This window comes from Acinonyx jubatus, chromosome A2, assembly GCF_027475565.1.
Source record: "Acinonyx jubatus isolate Ajub_Pintada_27869175 chromosome A2, VMU_Ajub_asm_v1.0, whole genome shotgun sequence".
Classification (NCBI taxonomy): domain Eukaryota; kingdom Metazoa; phylum Chordata; class Mammalia; order Carnivora; family Felidae; genus Acinonyx; species Acinonyx jubatus.
The window spans coordinates 136,231-157,772 of NC_069383.1; the positions used below are offsets into that span (position 1 = coordinate 136,231).

The following is a 21,542-nucleotide window of genomic DNA, read 5'->3' on the forward strand; positions in this document are numbered from 1 at the left end:
CCATCAGATCGTGACCTGAGCCGAAGTCTGATGCTCAACTGACTGAGCACCCAGGTGCCCCCAAAATAATTTTTTAAAGGGTGTTCTTTGAACTTTTCTTATTCTAACCTCTGTGTAAGTTTGAAATTATTTTCAAAGGAAAAGTCAAAACCACAACAAAATTATCTGTTTCATTCTTCATTGCTAGCTACCCAGCAACTAGCTGTAATGCTAAAATAATCCATTGGGAAGTTAAAAGCCGACGCGATGCTTCAGGAAGTGCTCATTTCTGTCTCAGGCCTCTGCACCTGCCGGCCCCTCTGGCTTTCACCGCTGGACGCAGGCAGGACCTGCCACCAGGGGGAAATCTGCCCAAACCCAAACGCACTCTGATTTTCCTCTTAATTTCCAGTTGCCCCAACCCACCCCCACCCCTAGCCCCCTCCCCCGGCTTCGAAGGTAGCACACGCACCCTAACTGGGTTTCTGGACACTTTCCTGGGCGTCTTTTCGCTTATTATTTAACAAGGAGGACACAAGTGGGCGCAAACCCATCTCGGTTCACACCTGGAGCCTGTTCCCAAAGGGGGTCACTCCCCAGTGGCTCTTCCCCTGACCTCTCCACTTGGGGTCGGGCGGGCACTGCGAGCGTCCGGCCCCCCGCCGCCATCTCCTCTCCGCTTTCCCAGCGGCTGAAGGCGCGAGCGGGGGCAGGGGGTGGGGCGGTGAGCGGGAGGAGGGGGCGCGGGGCGGGGCCGCGGGCGCGGGGGGCGGAGCCGCGGGGCGCGGGGAGCAGCCGGGGCCGGCGGGGAAGCAGGCGGCCGCCCCACGGCAGCTGCAGGGCGCGCGGCGCTCGGACCGCGGGAGCCGGGGGTGCGCGCCCGCGGCTCGGCCCATGCGGGCGTCGGGGGCGCGGGGATGAGGGCGCCCGCGCTGCTGCCGCCCGCGTTGCTGACCTGCTGCGGCTGGCTGCTCGCCCCGGTGAGTGCGCCCCGCGACCCTCGTCCGCGCCCTGGCTCCCCGGCTGCGCTGCCCTCCCGCGTTCAGGAGGTGGAGGGTGGGGGGTGGGAGCTGGCCCGGAGACCTCCGCCCGCCCGCGCGCGCCCCGCCCCGGGTCTGGGGCAGCTGCGGACCCTTCCCCGCGGCTCAGGGAGATGCGTCTGTAGCCCCGGGTTCGCGGGGCGCGGGACCCAGCTTCCTCCAGGGCGCTGGTCCCGGCGGAGCTGCTTCGGCCGCGTCTTCCCGAGGCGCGGGGCGCCCCGAGCGGGGTCAGGGGACCGGGCTGCGGCCACCTGCACGGGCTTCCCCCGCCGGAGGGAAGTGAGGAGTCCCCCACCTCCCGTAGTTGCTCCGGGGTGTCACCGAGGGACACGCTGTAGCTACAGAAAGTTTCCTCTCGGAAAAATACCCTTTTCGTCGCTACGAGAGCACAGCAGGAAATGATGCCCTGCCGAGCAGTTTGTTAAATGACTGTATTAGTGGGACATTCCTGTCATTTGAAGACCTTTTAAACAAAATTGTCAGCCTTGTGTCTTGCTTCCCCCGTAGAGCGAGGCCGTTGTGGCCGGTTGAGTGCGTATTGCAGCCGGTCCCGGCCCCACCGAGCCCCAGCCCCTCCTGAGGAGGTGAGGCCGAGGGCGGGGCTATGTAGGAAGGTGGTGATCGCTCTGCTTAGGGGGCAGAGAACCTACTAACTCCCCTGTCTGGTGCTAAGGCTTAGCAGGCCTCTCCTCCCTCAGAGGAAGGCGGTTGGACAAGACCTTTGTTAGTGATTTTAATGCTTTGAAAGAACCAGCGAGTTAGAAGTACCAGGAGTTATTCTGGCTGATGCAGCTTTCATTTCTAAGATGCCCCAAAGTAAGTCCTTGCTCTGCATGTTCCAAGAATGTCAGGAACCACAGTGTCTTTTTATACCTTGACAAACATGTTTTAAGTCAACATAACTTTCCTAATTCTGAAATGTAAACCATTGACTTGTTCAGATAGGAAGGTACAATCTGTCTGAAACCAGGAGTTTCTACAGTTTGGTGGTTGTCCGGAAATGGGCTGCAGGGAGGCGCTTGGTGTCTTTTTTAAAATGAGGGTAGATGTGGCGAAAGTATCAACGTTTTCCTCTTAATTCTGTTCAGAAACTGGATTTCTGGTTAGAGTTCTAGCTGACCTCTTTGATAGTTAGGATAATTAAGTATAGATGGCCATAGTATACTACCCAGAGCATGACTCTCTTAGAGTAAAAATAAAATTTTGGTCAGACACGGGAGGGGGTATGCAGCCTGCTGTGTGAGCACTTGGGGTGGGGGAATAAAAACAGAGAACATTGGATTTTCATGAAAGCAAATCAGAGAATATTTTCTTCTAAGGCTGAAATGTGTCGTTTTGTCTTTTCACCGTGAATGGGCAATATTAACTACACCTTTGGTTCCTGCGACCCGTTGGGAGGGGAAATCAACCACCTCTTGTTTGGTGGCAACCACAGTGACGCAGCCCTTCCCATGCTTCGTCTCCCTGCTTACCCCTCTGATCGTCCTGAAAATCTCCTTCGCACCAATTCCAAAGTTTCAGATGTGACCTGCAGTCTCTACGAATAACGTTATCCTGATAGAGCTCTGTTGAGATGCAGAGGCTGTGGTCCTTAGGTGAGGCGTGTAGGCGTCTGGGCTAGCGTGTGGGCATTGAGAATGGTCTGTGAGGAGATATGTACATCCTTTAATTAAATCAAGGACCACGAAATGGAGGGCTCCAATACTGAAAGATGATTAGGATCAAAGAGCTTTTTTTTTTTTTTTCAACGTTTATTTATTTTTGGGACAGAGAGAGACAGAGCATGAACAGGGGAGGGGCAGAGAGAGAGGGAGACACAGAATCGGAAACAGGCTCCAGGCTCTGAGCCATCAGCCCAGAGCCTGACGCGGGGCTCGAACTCACGGACCGCGAGATCGTGACCTGGCTGAAGTGGGACGCTTAACCGACTGCGCCACCCAGGCGCCCCTCAAAGAGCTTTATTACTGCCAGATTAGTACCAACACCATACAGTGTATGATGTTAGTAAGCTGTTTTCCTGCTCAGTAAAAAAAAATATTTTATTAGATTTTATGTTTGTTTTAGAATTCCTTCACAAAGTGAATGTGTTTTCATAACCATGCCAGAAATATGAAGGTGACTGCTTTTAAATGAGTGTTATTTGGGGAGCACTTTGGAACCGAAGGGTGTTTTATTTTATTTTGTAGAACTGTTGTTTGACTTTCCTCTTCTGGTGGAATTTTTAGTCACTTCCATTTTTTTAAACCTTGACCAGGTGAACAGTGTTCACCCAGAATGTCGATTTCATCTGGAAATACAGGAGGAAGAGACAAAATGTGCAGAGCTTCTAAGAACTCAAACAGAAAAATACAAAGGTAAGGTAGTCACGGGGTGAGTGTGATGGTCCTAGCTAGATAACCTGACGGGCAGATAGGTGATGCCTCACTCTAAACATTGAGGTTTTAAGGTCACCTGCGTCTTCACGAAAAGGTCTGTTTCCACTGTTTTCTAATGAATGCTGGTAAAACTCCTATGAATATTAGGGGCGGCGGAATCCTTCACACAATAAACCTTTTGAAAGAAAGCCGTAATCCTTAATAGTAACGGTATCCATCGTTTAACATAATAGCAACAGTTACTGAAATAATTTCATGGGCATTGTTATGCTTTGCAAAAGCAACTCCCATTTCTACGGAATGAGTATCTGATTTCTTTCCTTTAAAAACTGTAGTCACATCACAGATTCTTTTTGTCAAATTAAGAATGGTGGAGGAGCGCATGGGTGGCTCTATCAGTTAAGCATCCGACTCTTGATTTTGGCTCAGTTCATGATGTCATGGTTCATGGAATCAAGTCCTGTGTTGTGCTCCTTGGTGAATGCTGAGTGGGGAGTCTGCTTGGGATTCTCTGTCTCTCTGTCTCTTTGCCTCTCCCCTACACACACACACACACACACACACACACACACACTGACTCTCTCTCTCTCTCTCTCTCTCTCAAAATAAATAAATAAATAAACAGTAAAAAAAAAAAACAACCCACCAAATATATTTTAAAAAAAAGAATTGTGGAAATGTCAGAAATCAAACAAGAAAATGAGACTTGTGTTTTCCCAAAGACGCTATTGTGTCTATCCCCTATTGTGAATACCGTGAATTTGCTCCTTTTATTTTCTCCAGGTCAAAGGACACATGCTGGGACCACATACATTCCAGTTAGACACACTCCAGGTCTATAAACTCAGAAAGGTGCTGTGACAACACCCAAATTATAACAGTAGCAAAAACCTTTTGTCCTTCAACTTTCTTTTTCTCTGTCCATTTTCAAATTAAAATCAAAGTAAGACTATGTTATGTGTTCAAATAGTTTAGTGTCCTGCAGAGGGACTTCAGACCAGAGTTACAGACACGGGCTTTGTTCTAGACCAGCACTGCCCAGAAGAAATAGAATATGAACCACATAGGGAATTTTTAATATTCTAGTTGCCACATTAAAATAAGTTTTAAAAATGTGAGATTAATTTTAATATACTTTATCCTAATACTTGTATCCAAGTCATTATCATTTTAACTAGTAATCAATATAAAATACTGATGAGAAATTTTACATTTTTCGTATACTAAGTCTTAGAAACCCAGCCTGTATATCCAAATACATCCAAATCATTATCATTTCAACTTGTAATCAATAGAAAATATTGATGAGAAATCTACATTTTTTGTATACCAAGTCTTAGAACGCCAGCATTTATTTTGCTCTACAGTTTGGACCCGCCACCTTTCAGGTACTCACCACGGCCAGCGGCTCCCATGCTGGACAGTATGGCACCAGACCTCTACTAACATAGACATCCTGTGCTCTTTCTGGTCCCTTCTGGAGCATCCGCTTGCTTGGCTGAAAAAGGAGGTCTGTGACCCCAGGACTCCTCCAGCCTTAAAGATCTGTGATTTTGGTAATGCGCACATGGTCCTGAGGCCACATCTTCCAAATGGTCTGGTAGAGCTCTGACCAGAGAAAGGCGAATGAAGCAGCTCAGCCCCACAGCAAATGTGGACCAGGCGTCACTCCTGTGCAGAACTCTATGCTGACCACGAGCCAGGTGTGAGGACAGAGGAGACACTGGTTCGGCCAGCCAGAACCTCAAGATGAAACAGTCGTCATGGCCACTGAGGTCTGTTCCCTGTGGTGAAAATTAAGAGATTTAAGACAAATAAATGCTGAAAAGAGACAGACTTAAGAATTGTCTGGTGAGTGGCCAGTGGACCCAGGGCCCTGCAGCTCCGTCCACACTGCCTCCTGCATGAAGGGGGATGGAATGCTGTCTGCTGCATCCTCGGTAGGTGACCCCGGGCTGTCCACAGACTCCTGGAGAGTGGGAACTTTACCCCCTCACGCCATTATTGCACAGTCAAGTTGTTGACGTGTTCTGAGGCTGCCCACAAATGGCGTTCACTCACTGGCGTTAGTTTTTCTCCTGGAGCATGAACAGACCTGCTTCTTCATGTGAGTTCTTCCACTCTTCAAAGGGCATTCATTCACAGGCTCCATGGGGCCGAACACGTCCAATTCCTGCAGACTCCCCAGGCCCTCTGCCATCCGCTGTGGATACGCACAGACACTCCCGAAATGCGGGAGGGAAGATTGCCTTGACGTGGCTGGCACATGCCCACAGGTTGCACTCGATTTCATGACTGTTGATAGATTGTTTGCAGACAACACACCTGTCCCTCGCGTGCATCTGGGGTCTACTTCCCTCCCCTTGCTTCTCTCACAACTGATGTTTTAGGGAAAAGCTCCTAGAATGCTTAGTGTGGCTTGTTTGTCACTCTTGATTTCCCACATTCATCAAGAACATTTTGTTAACAAATAGAAAACTGGCACTGTTTCAGTGGGCAGCAAGGAACACTTAACATTTAAAAACTAGAATATGGCTCATGACTTCCCTTCTGAGGAATCCCGTCACGGTTGGCCAGGGGCCGGCTGGATAACGGACAAAGCAGGACAGAAGGGGCATCTGTAAGTTTGTGCCAGTGACTCACCTCATGGGTGCTGTGTGGCGGGAAACGAGACTAGTTCAGGGAAGTTAGGTTTTCTGCCATTATGAAATAGGATGTTACGATCCACAATCAGGGTTTTTTTAATATATGAAAGATTCTTTATCCCTAGTTGTCTCACATAGATGGAGTGTGGAATTCATTAGTTCAAAACAATGTCCTTTTAGTTTTACTCTGTTCCAAAGGCACGGGTCTGACCCCTAGTCCCTGGCCAGCCCTTCATGAGTCTCAAGTGTTGGCCTAAGAGAGAGCTGGCGGCCGTGTGGCAGGGCAGGGGCAACATGGGACGGTGGGGATGTTGGGAACTGTGGATGGCAGCTCCTCCTTACGACCCTCAGTTGTTACCGTGAGGAAATGCAGGTGCCAGCCTGCCCAGTTCCCGTGTTCAGAGAACACGGAAATGCAAACTTATACATAAAATATTCCAATTTCTTAAGAGTTTGCAACTAGTTCTTTTAAAAAGTTTGGCAGGAGACAAGCAAACCCCCTCTGGGGCAGACAGACACTGCCTGAAAGCTGTCAGATTCTTGCATGTGACGGTACGAAGACGGGTCAGGACGTTTCCAACATTCATTAGGGTCTCCTTCACACGCCCTTCCTGCCTTGGTCTTCAGGGTCTCAGAGGTGATCTGTCTGTGACCCACACCAGATGGCTGGATGGCAGTATCTAAGTAAGGGCAGAGTCTTTGAAAATCACTAAGTTCACCTTGACATCAGCTGGAGCAAAGAGAACATGGTAGTTTTAGATAGAGGCCGTCACACATCTTCCTTGTGTGGAGTGGTGGAGAAAAACGTCCCTCGGTTTTCTTGTAATGACAAAGTGTGAGTCCTTAGACGTTTTCTTAAATTGAAAATTTTTATTATTACTATTAGCTCTATAGCAAAAATATCTGCGTGTGACCCATTTCACCTTTGGGTCTGCAGGAAGAGCCCGCTAACAGGCCAGCTGCCCTTCAGGAGACAGGTGGCATTGTGACAGTCCTTTAGGCCTGGCCACCTGTCAGCTTCTGTAAAGAGAGACAATCTGTGTTCTAAATTCCTTTTTTTCTTACTTTTTGAAATATGCAGACCTCAAATGCCAGGGTTATAGATAGTAATAAGTCACCAGAATAAAGACACTGTACATGAGGTAAGCCAGGAGCAGAGCGAAGGCATTCTGATCGGATGAAAGCGTACGTTTGCTCACTTTCGGCAAAAGTAAAAGTGAGAGGAGACATTAAGGGTCCGTAGTATCTACTTTTAAATTTGTCGGATTCAGAAATTGGTGTGAAAACAGAAACAAAGAAAACCAGCTTTCAGTTATAGTAAGGTAATTCGTATAAATCTGACAAGGAATTCTTTTTATTACATGCTGAATCTAAAACAAACACAAACACATAAATCCAGAGAAAATAAACAATTTTAATTCTAAACCCCTTTAAAGGGTTCACTTTATAAGGAAGAAAAGCTTAGGAAGTATTTAGAGCTTTGCCACTTAATATTAATTCATCGACAAGACTAACTTAATGCTCCTGATAGACGTATGAGGCCTTCCGAGGCCACAGGTGCCTAAAAATACAGCTAAAATCCGGCAGTGCTCCCTAGCGGTGGCCCGGGCTGACCTGCATGGGGAGGGCATGAGTCCGCTCCTGCAGGCTTTGCCTGTGCACAGATCGGACAGGAGCTTCTGTGGGACTTTGTATTATTCCTGCCTAGACCTGGAGGGGTGTGGACTGTGTCTGAGAGGAGCAGAGGTGGCACCTGGGTTTTCCTGGCAGCTCCACCCCCTGAGCTGGGCCATGAAGGTGCCGGGCTGAAATGGCCGTGATGGCAAATGTTAGCTTAGGACCAGGGCCATGGGAAGCGCTCCACTAGAAGACTTACTTTTCTCTGACTTTTTTAAACAAAGGGTGCTTACTACGTTAATTTTGATCGATGTGTCAAGAGCTGTGAGGGGTTTGGAGTCCCCATACTTGCAAGCTAACCAGTTGGGCCGCCACGGTTTCACAGATGCCTGCGGGCCTGGGACCCTGGGTCAAAGACAGCAGGCCTGGGACCCTGGGTCAGAGACAGACTTGATCGCTCCCAGCAAACAGGCAGCTGGGGTGTCATGTTCACATACTCCCTTCCCCCAGATCCCACAGGACTGACGCGGTGCCCGCGGGCGGTTTGTGTCACAGCTGAGGAGCCCTCAGTGTCACGGGAGGCTGCTGGCCCTCCCGCCCAGCCTTTGCTCCAGAGAAAGATGCTCTCGCATTTACTGGGGTCAGCCCAGAGGGAGGCACTGTGCCTGTCCGTCAAACCTGTTTCACAGACATTCTCAAAAAGACAGTTGGGACAAAACTGTCAGCGCTTGTCCCAGGACAGCGGCTTCTCAGTAGGCTTGAATGTCCTTCTTCTTCTCCACAGCATGACTGTTGTGACCACGGCTCGCTGTCCCCCCACACTGTCCTCAAGGGGGAGAGGGCATTTCGTCCCCATCACGGCCCAAGGTCTTACACAGTACTTGGCATTTAAAAAGATACTGAATAAGATTTGCTGAACAAATTAATGAAAATTTTCACATTAAAAATTAAGTGATATATGCACATGAAAAAATACCATTCAAAAACGTGTCTCATGGCTAATGTTCCCCACTCCAAACCTCCAGCACCCCTCCCTTACCTCCTAAAGACCGTGCGCACACAGTGTGTAATGTGTCCCCGTTTCCCTTTTGTACAGACGTAAGCCAGGCACCACGTACCCATACACTCCGGTCTGTGCTCGGTCTTTCTTTTTGTTTTCAACTTCAGGAATGTATTTGGTCACGGCTGTGTATTTAAATATTCTATTAAGAGATGCATAGTGTTCTAACATACTATTCATCCGTCTGTCCCAGGCTCCTGGGCTTTTAGGGAGCTTACAAGCTGTGCTCTAATGCCTGCATTTGTTCATGTGAATAAAATACTTCACCAGCGTTTGACGGTGGACTTCAAGCCACTGATCATGAAATTGAAACATTCTCCTCATGTGACTGAATAACTTGTTAACAGCTTTCTTATTTCTGTGATGGTTTTGTCACAGAAAATGTAAGTGATTACATCCCATTTTACGTCTCATCTCTTCCTTGCACCTTTTTATCACAAAGGGAACTAAACCCTTTCAGAAAATCAAGTGAGGAAGCTGTCTCTTCTGCAGACTCTTCCTGGATCCCCACCTGTCCGAGGCACCTGTTTCTGGCCAGCGTGGCCCGTGCACAGAGAGCCCTGCTGTCACATGCTTCATCTGCTTTGTGGCTGTCTTTCTCCCTGCAGAGCACGAGCCCTTGAAGAGCAAGCTCCATATTCGTGGCTTTCTATCCCTGGTCGTTACAGACACGCGAGCAGATGCGTAAACAGAGTACCCACCGTCTTCTATTCATGTGGGTCTGAAGGGAGGCATTCTGGAAGTTCACGGCACGGCCAAGGAGAATGCAGCTGCCCTTCTGATGTCAGTGTGGTGCTAGAGGCCCGCTTCTTCCCCCTCCCCTCCCCACTGACATGGTGGGCTCTTGTTCTAGTCCAAATATCTCTTTGGGCCGATAGATTAGATAGCCTGATCTGTTTTTTCCCATTGAACTGGGTCTTTTTTTTTTCTTGACTAGATTTCTCATAATTCTAAACTCCTTGGAATCAGCTAGTAGCCTTGGTTATATAAATAATCAATAATCATTTTTTGAATTTTCTGAAAGTAATGACTCTAAGTTTACTTTTCACCGGAAAAAAATCTCACCGAGAAAGATTCTACCTTGAATTAAATGTTTATGTTTCGACTCACAACAGGAATCGTAAACAAGAAATCGGTTTCTCGTAAGTGAGATACCTGCACACCTAGAAGCCACGGTGATCGCTGATCTTATTTGGAAGAAGAAGCCTATAGCCTGAGGTTAAATCCCAGGAAGGGACTTCGAAGTGGGCTCACTGATTGAGACCAGGGTCACTTCTCCTGTCCTCCCGTCTAAGACCGGCCCAAGTCCCTTGGTGCTGGTGACCCCAAGGCTCAGCTCAGCGGCTCAACAATGGCCTTCACTGCTTCTGCCTCTTTGCTTCGTGTGTTCCCCTCTAAGCCCAAATTTCTTCCTTCCCCCAGATTCTCACAGGACCAGTGGCATGTTCTCCTGCTCTTCTGGTTGGTGGGAATTGGGCTGTAAAGCTGGGTTTCTCCTCCAGATGACCCTGGCAGCACAAGTTCTGATTCGACTGACGTTCTGTTGTTTCCCGTTTGCGCACCCATCACGTGCGGTGTGTACAGGCGGGAGTTTCTGCAGCCTGCTGTCTCTGGGGTCTTTTGCCCTGGCATGAGAGCCCTGTGGAGGCCCCCAGCGCCCCCGCACCTGTGCTCTGTGCACACACGTCGGACAGAGCCACGGTTTCTGCCTGGCGCTGGCTGTCCTGGCACGGGGCCAGTGCTGCCATTGGAGGATGGAAGGTAACGAGTATCACTATGGCATGACCCCCTCAGATCCTTGGTGGATTTTCTCCTGCACGGTTTTGATTGTTGGGCAGCCCTTCCTGACAAGGACTTGGAGATTTGAAGGTGTTCAGTTGCAAGGCTTTGTAGGGTTTTCTGGGTCAAGCACCAATTCTGGGGAGCTGCTTTGAAATGCCCTGTGGCCAAGCCTCTGGTTTTGAGCGGCTGCCTTGTATCATGGCATGAGTGAAAATGAGGCTGTCTTGTCATTTGCCGACACATTGGCTGAGTCTGTCTTTCATTAATTTTTTCAGCATGTTTTTATTGAGTGTATACCAGGAAGGAAGGCATGAAGCAAAATTGGATGGAACATGATCACCCCCTCTGGGAACCCCAAATCACGTTCCCAGCGGCATGGGGTGAGCAGGGATAACAGGGCTTTGAGTCAAAAGGCAGTAGGATTTCTGAAGGGAAACCAGAGAATGTAAGCATACAATAACATCAGTTTACTTGGAACCAGAAACTGACAGTGATAGAAAAATGTGCACACGGCAGATGTCAGGGCAGCCCTCCATCCTGATCTGGATCAAGGCGCGTCGAAGTATAGAAATGCGAAAGAACATTCGGAGAGTCTCGTCCAAAGTTGGTGGCAGACAGAGCCCAGGTCCCTGGCCTCCTAGTCAAATGCTGTTTTTACAAAGCCATGTTTGGTATCTTAGCGAGAACATGCTTTAGAAAAGGATTTTCCTTCCTCTTTAGTGTCTGCTTCAAAGAGACAGGAGATTCCTTTGACACTACACGATCTATTAGCCGAGACTGTGCCTAAGTCTCTTGAGTGCTCGCTTTAACTGTCAGCATGTTCAGCTGAAGCTACCTCTTTGCATAAGGGATTCCATCATTTGTTAAATCAGCATTTCCTTTTCTCTGGCCTACAGTGATGGTTTTGAAGTTTCGGGACAGGACCTTGATTGGTACCTTGTGCCTTTGGCCTTAGTTTCCTCATCACACCCCTGGTGGGGTCCCTCAGTCCTCTGCTCTTCTGTGTGGACATAGGCCTGTCACCGGCTGCTGTGGTCTTTCTGCAGGTGGAGACCGGGAAGTCCGGGATGACAGATCCATGGCCCAGAGCATTCCCAGACGTCTGCACCCCCCTGGGATGGCATGCTTACTGTGACTCAGTCAGCAGTGCTCTGGCAGCCCAAGAGCTACTTCCGAAGACTCCCTCCCTCCTATCCCAGGGAGATATTAACACAGCTTTTTAAATCTGTGACTTCTTCACAGCTCCCTCCTTTCCTGCGGAGAGAGGACAGAGGCCTGTTTGGGAGGGCAGTGGGGGTGCAGCCAGGATGCCTGGTGGGGCCCTGCCCACGTAGCCCCAATGACAAGGGCAGCACGTCCTTCCTACTGCCCCTTCCCCAGCACTTCGGCTCTGTCCTGTGAGCCCCTGGGCTCAGTACCCTAAGACACTAAAAGATCCACGCAAGCCCATCTGCCTGTTCCTCAGGAGTTCAGAGGAGGGAGTGTTTCCACTGGGGGGCTGGGTGCTGGCTGTGTTCTCAAGCTCCAGGGCTTGGACCAACAGTGAAAGGGAGAGGCACGTGTTGGGAGTGCAGGGCGTCAGCCCGGGGAAGGGCTAGGAACAGGGAAAGGAAAACGGAGTTGACCCCCAGCCTGGATTGCTGAGAATAAAGAGCCTACAGTGGGATTCTGGAAAGTGAGCTGCACCTCAGGTAGGCTCTTGGGGCAGACGCTTCTGAGAGGAGTCGTTAGGGTGGCCCTGGGAGCGGAGCAGCCTGCTAAGTGAGTAACATCCCAGGCGGGACATGAAGGTGTCTGCTGTAGGGTAGGAGGGGAAGAGCCGTTGCCACAGATGGTGCAGCCATCAGCCCAACTGCAGAGAGATGGCGACCGGGGAGGCCCTGAGGGCTGGACGGTGTGAGTCAGCTGCCCTCCAGAAGTGCAAAAGGAGCCGGAGACAGAGCTGAGGGCCGAGGAAGAGGTGCCTTGGGATGGGGACCACTGAGTCCACGTGGGAGCCGAAGAGAAAGGCAGAGGCAGAGGGCTGCTGAGCGGGTGGGACTGTGTTTGGCAGAAGGCCTTGCGTGCAGACACGAGCTCAAGGGCAGAGCTGAAGGAAGAGGCGGGCAGGGAGGACAGGGTGAGGTATCAGGGGCCCCCACACCCCCGGGGGGATGGGGCTGAGGAGGTCACCAGACCTGGACCCGGGGCACTGGCTGGCAGACACTCGTGGGGACCCTGGCGGCTGTGTCGTACTGGCCCTCTTAACAGCTGTACTTCCCACAGCAGCCGGTCCCAGAGGGAGCTGGAGGCACCCTTGGCTTGGAGGAGCAGGGCCGGGCGTGTCTGTGCTTGGGCTGGTTCTCACACCCAGGGTCACACTCCGCTGTGCGCCTGCTGTGCTGTGTGTGAGGACGATTTGTCACGCTCCTCATAACACTGTTAGATCTATGTCCTGGAAGGATCCTGGGAAGTCACCCAAGTCCCGATCATAAATCTGTGGAGGATTATCCTGGGAATAACATGGCAGGAGGCCCAGCATATTAGCCTCTCAGCAGAGCAGTGCCCTGCCCCGCCTGGAGTTCACATGGTCCCGACTTGTCGAAGACATTGGGAGCAAGGCTTTGGAGAATTTTTGACATTTAAGGAAACAGAGGCTGCTTGTAAACGGCGATAACAGCAAACACTTCAGTGAGTGAAAGGCACAAGCTGGTTGACACGATTTAGCACACGCATCAGTTTCCCTAAACCGACACCATTTTAGGGCCTTACACAGGCTTCTGAAGGCGGCCTGAGGAGGGTGTGGGTGCTGCCCTGGCCTTTGAGGTGTTGGCGGCCCATCCCTGGACAGCGGTGCTGACTGGCGGGTCCCACCCACAGGCATCAGATTCACTCAGGCTCAACTTGGAGGACATTCTGATGTTTGAGACTTATTGGATTTGGCATATTTTTAAATTTTTAAAAAAAAAATTTTTTTTTTAATTTATTTTTGAGGGAGGGAGAGAGAGAGAGACAGAGCATGAGCTGAGGAGGGGCAGAGAGAGAGAGAGGGAGACACAGAATCTGAGGCAGGCTCCAGGCTCTGAACTGTCAACACAGAGCCTGATGCGGGGCTTGAACCCATGAACCGTGAGATCATGACCTGAGATAAAGTCAGACACTTAACCACCTGAGCCACCCAGGCGCCCCAAATTTGGCATATTTTTAAAACACGTGAGTTCAAACTTGATCTCTTTTTTGAAAAATCCTTTTGTTTGGTTAACGGCCTTGGTTAATTCTGGGTTTTGAGTCTTGGTTTAATGTGAGTTTGAGTCCCAGAATATGACTCTCACTAATGGAATCCACCTGCACCACCAACCCCAAAATAAAACTTTCCTGCTTCCAGATGCAAAGTTTCAAAGCGATCTATTATCAAAGTGCCATCCAGCGGCAACGTCGTAGCAAATGGTATTTCCAGACCTTAGTTGTAGTTCACCTCCAGGCTACTGAGAAGGGCATTACTTCATTCGGCACCCTAATTAAACAGAATATTGGGGTATCCTGGCATTGTCTGAAAAATACCTTCCCTGTAAAATATTCCTTGTAGCACCTTAAATGTCTCTGGAGTCCAGGTCGGCTGTGGGACCTGGGTTTTCTAATGTGTAAAATCGAGGTGTCTCACAAGTGACCTACGGAAGCAGTATGGCCCCAGGGCCTCATCCAGGCCTGCTTAGCTGTTTCTTTTAGGGACCTAAGGCTTAGGGACCTGCTTTGTGGACTCCTGCACAAGCCCCAGGAATGATGAAGCACCAGTCCCCAGGTGATGTCTCTGTGGTGTATTCTCCTGCTGTATCTTGGTCAAGGCCCTCCTGGCAGAGGTAACTCGTGATAGTGCAGCCTTGGGAACATAGTAGCTGCTCACTAAACACGGGTTGAAGAAATGAATACTTGTTACTGCAGATGATAAGAGGGCGTGGCTCATGTCAGCTACAAGCCTGTTACATCACGAAGAAAGTGCAGGCTGTTGGTTGGACAGTGTGTTGTTTCGTTTCTGCCTCCACGGACAACAGACAGCTAGGTTGTCACCATGCCCCAAGCTTGTTCTATCAACTTGTCTTCCAGACCCTTCCGGGAACACGCTTCTGGCGTGTGCTTGTCTTTCACCTACACTGATGGTCTGTGAATGTCCAGAGCACATTCATTAGTCCTGAAGAGTTACTGCATTGGCTACGTCCCCTCAAAAGGCCCCTTTCTACTGTGCTGCCAGTAAGCATTATTTTCATCATTCCTGATTGCAACATTGTAAAAACATTTTTTAATGTTTATTCACTTTTGAAAGAGACAGAGCATGAGCAGGGGAGGGGCAGAGAGAGAGGAGACACAGAATCCGAAGCAGGCTCCAGGCTCCAGCCGTCAGCATAGAGCCCAACGCAGGACTTGAACCCGTGAACCGTGAGATCATGACCCGAGCCAAAGTCGGACACCTAACCGACTGAGCCACCCAGGCGCCCCATGATTGCAGTGTTTTTAAAGCAGCATTTAGCACCATACCCAGCTTAGCAAATGCATGGATGTATCTTGCCGTATCTTACTGGTAAATAGTTTAAGAACAAACGATGTAAATATGCATCCTTAGAACAACAGAAAGAAGGAATCCCTCATCTAGTAAGATTTGATCATCACTTTTCGGGCTCAGATTAACTAGGGTTCTACAGGACTTAGCATAACAGGATATTTGTAATTGGCCCCCGAACTGGCAACATGCAAAGATATATACAAGGAGGAAACCAGAAACCGAGGGAAGGACTGGTGGGAAAATTTAGGAGTAGGAAGTGTGTTTTGGAGCCTCTAGACCCAGTGGCAGGTTTGCCGGTGATTCTGTCCACTGTCCACAGGGCTGGGAATCTGGACCTGCTGGGCATCTCCAGGCAGCTTCCTTTGGACTTTGTCAGCCACACTGGGGAGGCTTGTTTACAGCAAATGCTGAGACAAGCCCAGCACGAAGTGTTCTCTGCTTCTGGCAGTGCTGTGTCTCTCCCTCATGCACCCTGAGCTCAGGCCACAGAGACCCTGGGGTCCTTCCTGTGCTGTGTGCTCAGCTCAGGCTCCTGGGAAGCCCTGCCTTGAGTGTCGGAAAGTGGTCTCTGTGTGTATGGGGGTGGTCGCTGAGCAGAAAGTCAAAGCTGGGTAGGGAGGAGAGTGTTAAGTTGTTGCCATTTCTGCCCACTGAAGACTCCAGAAGCAGAATTAGGTCTGAGAGCAGAAATTACAAATAGCCCAGTTTTGACTGCAGGACATGGGACAAATCTTACAGTGACCTGAGGCCCCGAGGTGGGAGGGTTACTTGATGATGTGCTGACCGCCACTGGGAGAAATTAGAGGGTCCAGAGCTGCCCGTTGGGGCTACATCTGGTCCTTTGAATCCTGGGTGCCCACCAGTATGTGGCGTCTAGAGTGAGGGGAGAATGCTGGTCACAGAGTCTTCCTGGCTCTGGGGCTCTCGGAGACTTGTGTGTGTGTTCACCTGTTCGTGAGCACCTAGCAGGAAAGGAAAAGCTCGTGTCCCCTCAGTGAGCCTGGTGCAGCACGGCCCTGGGGCCAGCTCTGTGGGGCCAGCAGGCAGGGGCTGGGCAGCAGTCGGCTTGTCCGGGGATTCAGGTCAGAACAAATGGCTGTGTTCACAGACAAAGCACTGTGTACAAAAGGTTTCTTCCAACTAAATTGGTGAGTCATTCTATTGAACTTTCAGTTCTTTAAATTGATAATAGGCATGGAAATGGGAAACAGATCAATGACTTTGATGACCAAAAGGAAGAGACCATTACATAAGAATTTTAGAGCTCAGAGGATCTGTGGAAAGCTCCTAGGTGGCTGCCAAGCCATGCCTGTCGGGACTCCTCCAGTTCTCATTCGGATGGGAGGGACTGAGAACACAGTTCACACGGTCCAGGCATTCCTGGTGGCAGGCCGCATGGTGAGGCCGCATGTGCTGTGGGGCTCTTGTCTCAGCTTTTGTCTGGTTCATCCTTGTCCTACAGGAACAGAGTGCAAAGCGGGGCTCTGTCTTCAGTCAGTAACAATGAGTGAGCCCACTGAAAGCAAAAGGGAGTAGCTGCTTTGGAGGCGTTTTCAGGGCTTATGGGATGAGTCCCCATGAGGGCACAGGCCACTGCCTCATCCCTGAATTCGTCCTTGTCCTCTGCCCAGGAGCCGGCCTGCAGGGACCAGGGGCTGTGGCTGAGAGACAGAAGCCCTGTCCGACTGCACAAGGAAGGAGGGGGTGGAGGTTTCCACCACGAGAGGCTCTCAGCCTTCCAGACACACTGGGCACATCTGCCCCTTGCCTGCCCAGCCGTCGCTGCCCCTGCCACACCACAGGCCACTGGCTGCCCATATCTGATCAGGAAACCAGACTGTGCCTCAGCCCACAGTCATCAGAAACTCGAGGGGCACAGCCTGCATTTCCCACTGGGCAGGCACGAAGGGACGGCACCCTCTCAGATCAGGTCTGGCATAGGCATATCAGCGCACGGTTTAACAAACATGAGAATTTTGAGTTTCCCTGCATGCTGCACGCTAGACTGTTAGGAGAGGAACGTGGGCACAGTGTCTCCCTTCTCCTCTTTCGTGGGCTCATCTGTCGTGGAAACATGCTTCCAGTGGGTGTAGAATGCACACCTGGAAAAATACGTAGAATTTTAAAGACATATTTCAATGAGGTGCTTTTACTGTGACCTAAAGTACTGAGAAGTTCTCAGTGGACAGATGCTGGGGCAGTGGGATTTGATGAGGGCTTGGATGTGTTCCCAGTGGGTCTCATGACCTGAGACAGTCTCGCAGCCTCTTGAGGTAGGACCTCCCCACCGCACAGCAGTGTTTCCCAGATGAGCTGTGAGTCTCTTCCCCATAACAAAATTTTGCGTCTTTTAGAATGATTGTCCCACTGACCCTCTGAACAGTCACGTTTCCTACTTTCTTTTTGTCCCTGGCTAAGCATTGGTACTTATTTTGAGGGACCGATGAGGGCAATGACAAATGGAGTGAGAGGTGACATTTGTTTTTAAAGTGCTTTTTCCTATTCAGAGATGTCCAGTGATTAATCTGGCCTGAGTCACCCCAGACCAAAATACAGGCCACAGGGGCTGCAGGGGAGCGGCCCCCCGGGGCAGGCCCTGCAGAGGCCCCACACCCCCGGGCAGAGCCGCCTGCCTGGCACTTCCAGGGACTGCCTCATGGGCTGCTGCCCCCAAGACTGGGCCCCCTGGCTGTCGACACCCCACCCTGCTTAAGTCCCTAACACACAGAGGCTGTGTGGGCCAGGGGTTCAGGCTCTTGTGCCTGCCTCTTCCTCTGTGCCATATACACCAGTGGCCTTTTGGGGTTTTGGTGACACAATGAGTTCACGAGTCCAGAGTGTTGAGGGCAGCGTCTCGCCCACAGGAGGTGTTCTCTCGGTCAGCTCTGCCACCATCACTAGTAACACTGTGGCCCCGTCTGTTTCTCTTAGTGGCCACATCTGAGGGGCTGGTTGTCGGGCCCAACTCCTGGGTTTGTGGAGGTGCAGAGGAGGGGCGGGCACTTCAGCACCCTTAGGAGCGCGTGAGGCGCTGTCCCTGCCTGGTGAGCACCCTCTTGCCTCGTAGCCTCTAAATTTTCTGCCCGGGGCGCTGTCGGGGACCACTTCCACTTTGCAGAGGGGGAAACTGAGGTTTAGAAAAGTTAAGCACGTGCTCGTGGTCAGAACCAGATGTGCTGTTTTTCTAGTCTTTCTTGAGCAAGGTTTAAAAACTAAAAAGTAAATGAAAACTCAGCATCTGTCATGAAAGCCCTTGGATTTGATGCTGTGTTTCCACTGCGGGCTGAGGATCCCAGACGGAGGCCTTTCCCCTTTGCCCCTCCTGCCTCTGTTATTAACTACTTTTCAGTGTCTCCCCCCCGCCCCCATCTTCTCATGCACATGAACTCTCAAGCCACCCGCACGACAGAGACAGGGACCAGGACAGAGGACCCGTCTCTGTCTCACTGCATCAAAACCGTTTCTTTTGCGTGTTCACGCAGATGGACTTGGCTGACAGCGTTTCTTATACAGCTTCTGGAAGCCAGTAAAATGGTTCCTAGCAGAGTATGCCTCCACAGCCAACCCACTGAAATTCCTCTTCTGGGACTTTGCTCAGGATTCTGGCAGTGGGGATGGCAGAGAAGTCTGCCCTGGAGAAACTGCAGAAACTGTTTCTGCAGAAACTGCCCTGGAGAGGCACAGGGCTCCCACCTGGTGAATGCCCGGTTAACAGGGAAGAAGAAAGGCTCCTTGGTCAGCAGCCGTTGTGCCCACTTTGGGCAGGCCTCCCAAGCTTCCCTGCAATGTCTGATTCCGGAAGAAGCTTTGCTGCTCGTGACTTTAAATTTACATTGAGTTTTTGAATGCCGGAAGTTATTGGTAATGTTTACTCTTAAATGTGGAGGGAGGCATACTGCCAACCAGTGCGCAGCCAGAAACAGTTTTCTCTTTCTCTCCTCTCCCCACTCACCTGTTCCTGCGGCCCACCCCTCACTCTGTCTAGAGCCCGGAGACTCAGAGGACAAAGCCTCCCAATGCAGGTCTCCCAGCCTCTCCTCCACAGGCAGGGCTGCAGCCACTGAGTACCCCCCACCCCACCCCCGTCACTACTCACTGCTTCCTGGTGCATGCTGGAAAATGGGCCTCCATCACTCTGTGAATGTGGGAACCTCACAGTCCATCTCTAAGAGCCGGGCCCACCAGGGTTTCCTAAGCTTCTCTCTCTGGGAGTTGGTATTTGTAAGGGACAGGATTCTCTCATGGTCGAAAGGTAGATGGGTCAGGACATGGCTGCCGCCCACAGTGCCCCAGGAACCTCACACAGAGAGGGCAGTATCCGTGTGTGTGGCCGTGGTCACAGCCTCGTCTGAAACATAAATCCTGATGTTTGCTGCAGGAGCACTGACAGGCATCCCTCTGTGCACATGTGCAGGTGCGAAGGGACTTCTCTGCAGTGGGTGGGTCACAGCTGTGTGGACGAAGCACAGCCTCACAGGCCTCCTTCCTGCAGAAAGTGTGACATGACAGGAGTGAGACTCACATTGTGCTTTCCCTGAAAATTCGTTGGTGTTTATGTCATTGAGATAATGAGAAAAAAATCCAGAAGTCAAAGCAACACAGGCACCGTCATCTGTGAGAGTTATGACTTGCCTGGAAATATTTTAGAAAATTTGGTAGAAGGATTAGTTTCCTCTTAATCATGGCAGATTCCTCCCCACCTGGTGAGACTCTGCCCTCTGACGAGATGATCTCAAGAAGATTGAGCTACAGGTGCCTCCTTAGAGTTCGGTTCGCTGTGCCCGTGTTTCCAGCACATCCACGTGAACATGTTCTAACAGCAGCCTTTCCTGAACACTGTTCACCAATGTCCTGTGTGTACCCCATTGACAATGCTATGAGGTTTAAGAAAAGTCTGCAGGCCGCACACGTGGAGGGTCAGTTTTTCCAAGCTGCTGAGTCTAGAGTGCAGTTTACGTTGGGCACCTGTACTTGCTCTTCCCTTGAAATTGGCAGGTTCGCCCCAGGCAACTTGGCCAGGCTCCTGGCGAGGGCTCTCCCTGCCCACCTGTCACCCCCCTGCAGCCTCTGGGACACTTTGCAACATACAAGTGCCCCCTAAAGCTGTCACTCACCCTACTGCTCCATGAAATAGCATGCAAGCTGATGGAGAGCCACAGAAGCACTTGTCTCTGAGAAAACTAGCGTGTGCGCTCTGGGAAGACTAGGAAAAGCAAGGTGCCGAACAGTGGTAGAGTTGGAGGTGAGAATGACAGCTGGGGTCAGCTTTGGAAATCTAGTCTGGAAGGAGTCTGTCGGCCCATGTCCAGACTTTCAAAGTGGGAATCCTAGACAGACTTCAGAGTATGTGTACTCAGGAGAGACTCTGCAAAGCCCAGTAGGCAGGCCCATGCTCAAAGGAAAGGCTTTGGCTATATGTTCCAAGTGTAAGTAATAGACATACACTTTTGTGTTTTATTTTTTCTTTATTAAAGCTTATTTATCTTTTTTTTTTAACGTTTATTTATTTTTGGGACAGAGAGAGACAGAGCATGAACGGGGGAGGGGCAGAGAGAGAGGGAGACACAGAATCGGAAACAGGCTCCAGGCTCTGAGCCATCAGCCCAGAGCCTGACGCGGGGCTCGAACTCCCGGACCGCGAGATCGTGACCTGGCTGAAGTCGGACGCTTAACCGACTGCGCCACCCAGGCGCCCCAAAGCTTATTTATCTTTGAGGGACAGAGAGAGACAGAGCGCTAGCAGGGAAGGGGCAGAGGGAGAGGGAGACACAGAATCTGAAGCAGGCTCCAGGCTCTGAGCTGTCAGCACAGAGCCCGAAGTGGGGCTCAAACTCCCAAACCTCAAGATCGTGACCTGAACCAAAGTCGGAGGCTTAATCGACTGAGTCACCCAGCACCCCTGTGTTTTAGGTGTTTTTTTCCCCTAGCTTTTCAGTTCAACAAGCTACTAACCATCACTTAAATGAGAGGGCTTCTTCCACATCTCTTTGGTGGGTTTTGAAAGACAGAAAATATTTGTGTGATAAGTGGAAAATACATTTTTTACCAAAAAGTCTCACATATTTCTTCATAGAATATTTCAGATAATGTGCGTGGGCACTCTTGGCTGATAAACCACCACAGGGAGACAGTCTCACCTGTCTGGACTGGTTTACCTTCAGCACTAGAGTACAGATACAGCAATGACGGGCTCCATTTTCTCTCTTCGCTTTAAGCTTCTTGATAGTTTGGAAGAGTGGCTTTTAGGGTTTGGTGGCTTCCTTTAACTAGAGCTCCGAGAGAACTTCCTGTGAAGACAGCTGTGTTTTCCACCTGAGCTGTGATGTCACAGCCACAAACCACGCCTGGCCGCTGAGCTCCAGTTTGAAATCAGCTACTGCGACTGAGGAACTGAATTTTTATTGTATTTAGTCTTGACTAATTTAGATTTAAATTTAAATGGTCACACGTGGCAAGGGGTTGCCATACTGGAAAGTGCAGCTCTGGGACTTCTCAGTTTTATAGCAATGT

General features: G+C 50.4%; 1 protein-coding gene across 2 annotated transcripts in view; it reads left to right on the forward strand.

Annotated features, from left to right (window-relative positions):
* The first annotated feature begins 763 nt into the window (after positions 1 to 763).
* Positions 764 to 21,542, forward strand: part of VIPR2 (vasoactive intestinal peptide receptor 2) — a 69,756-nt gene continuing 48,977 nt past the window's right edge. For both annotated transcript variants that reach the window (XM_027051155.2, XM_027051156.2), the window contains exons 1-2: positions 764 to 959; positions 3,274 to 3,373. In XM_027051155.2, the coding sequence (XP_026906956.1) occupies positions 897 to 959; positions 3,274 to 3,373 (163 nt within the window). In that variant the 5' untranslated portion in view covers positions 764 to 896. The remainder of the gene's footprint in view (positions 960 to 3,273; positions 3,374 to 21,542) is intronic.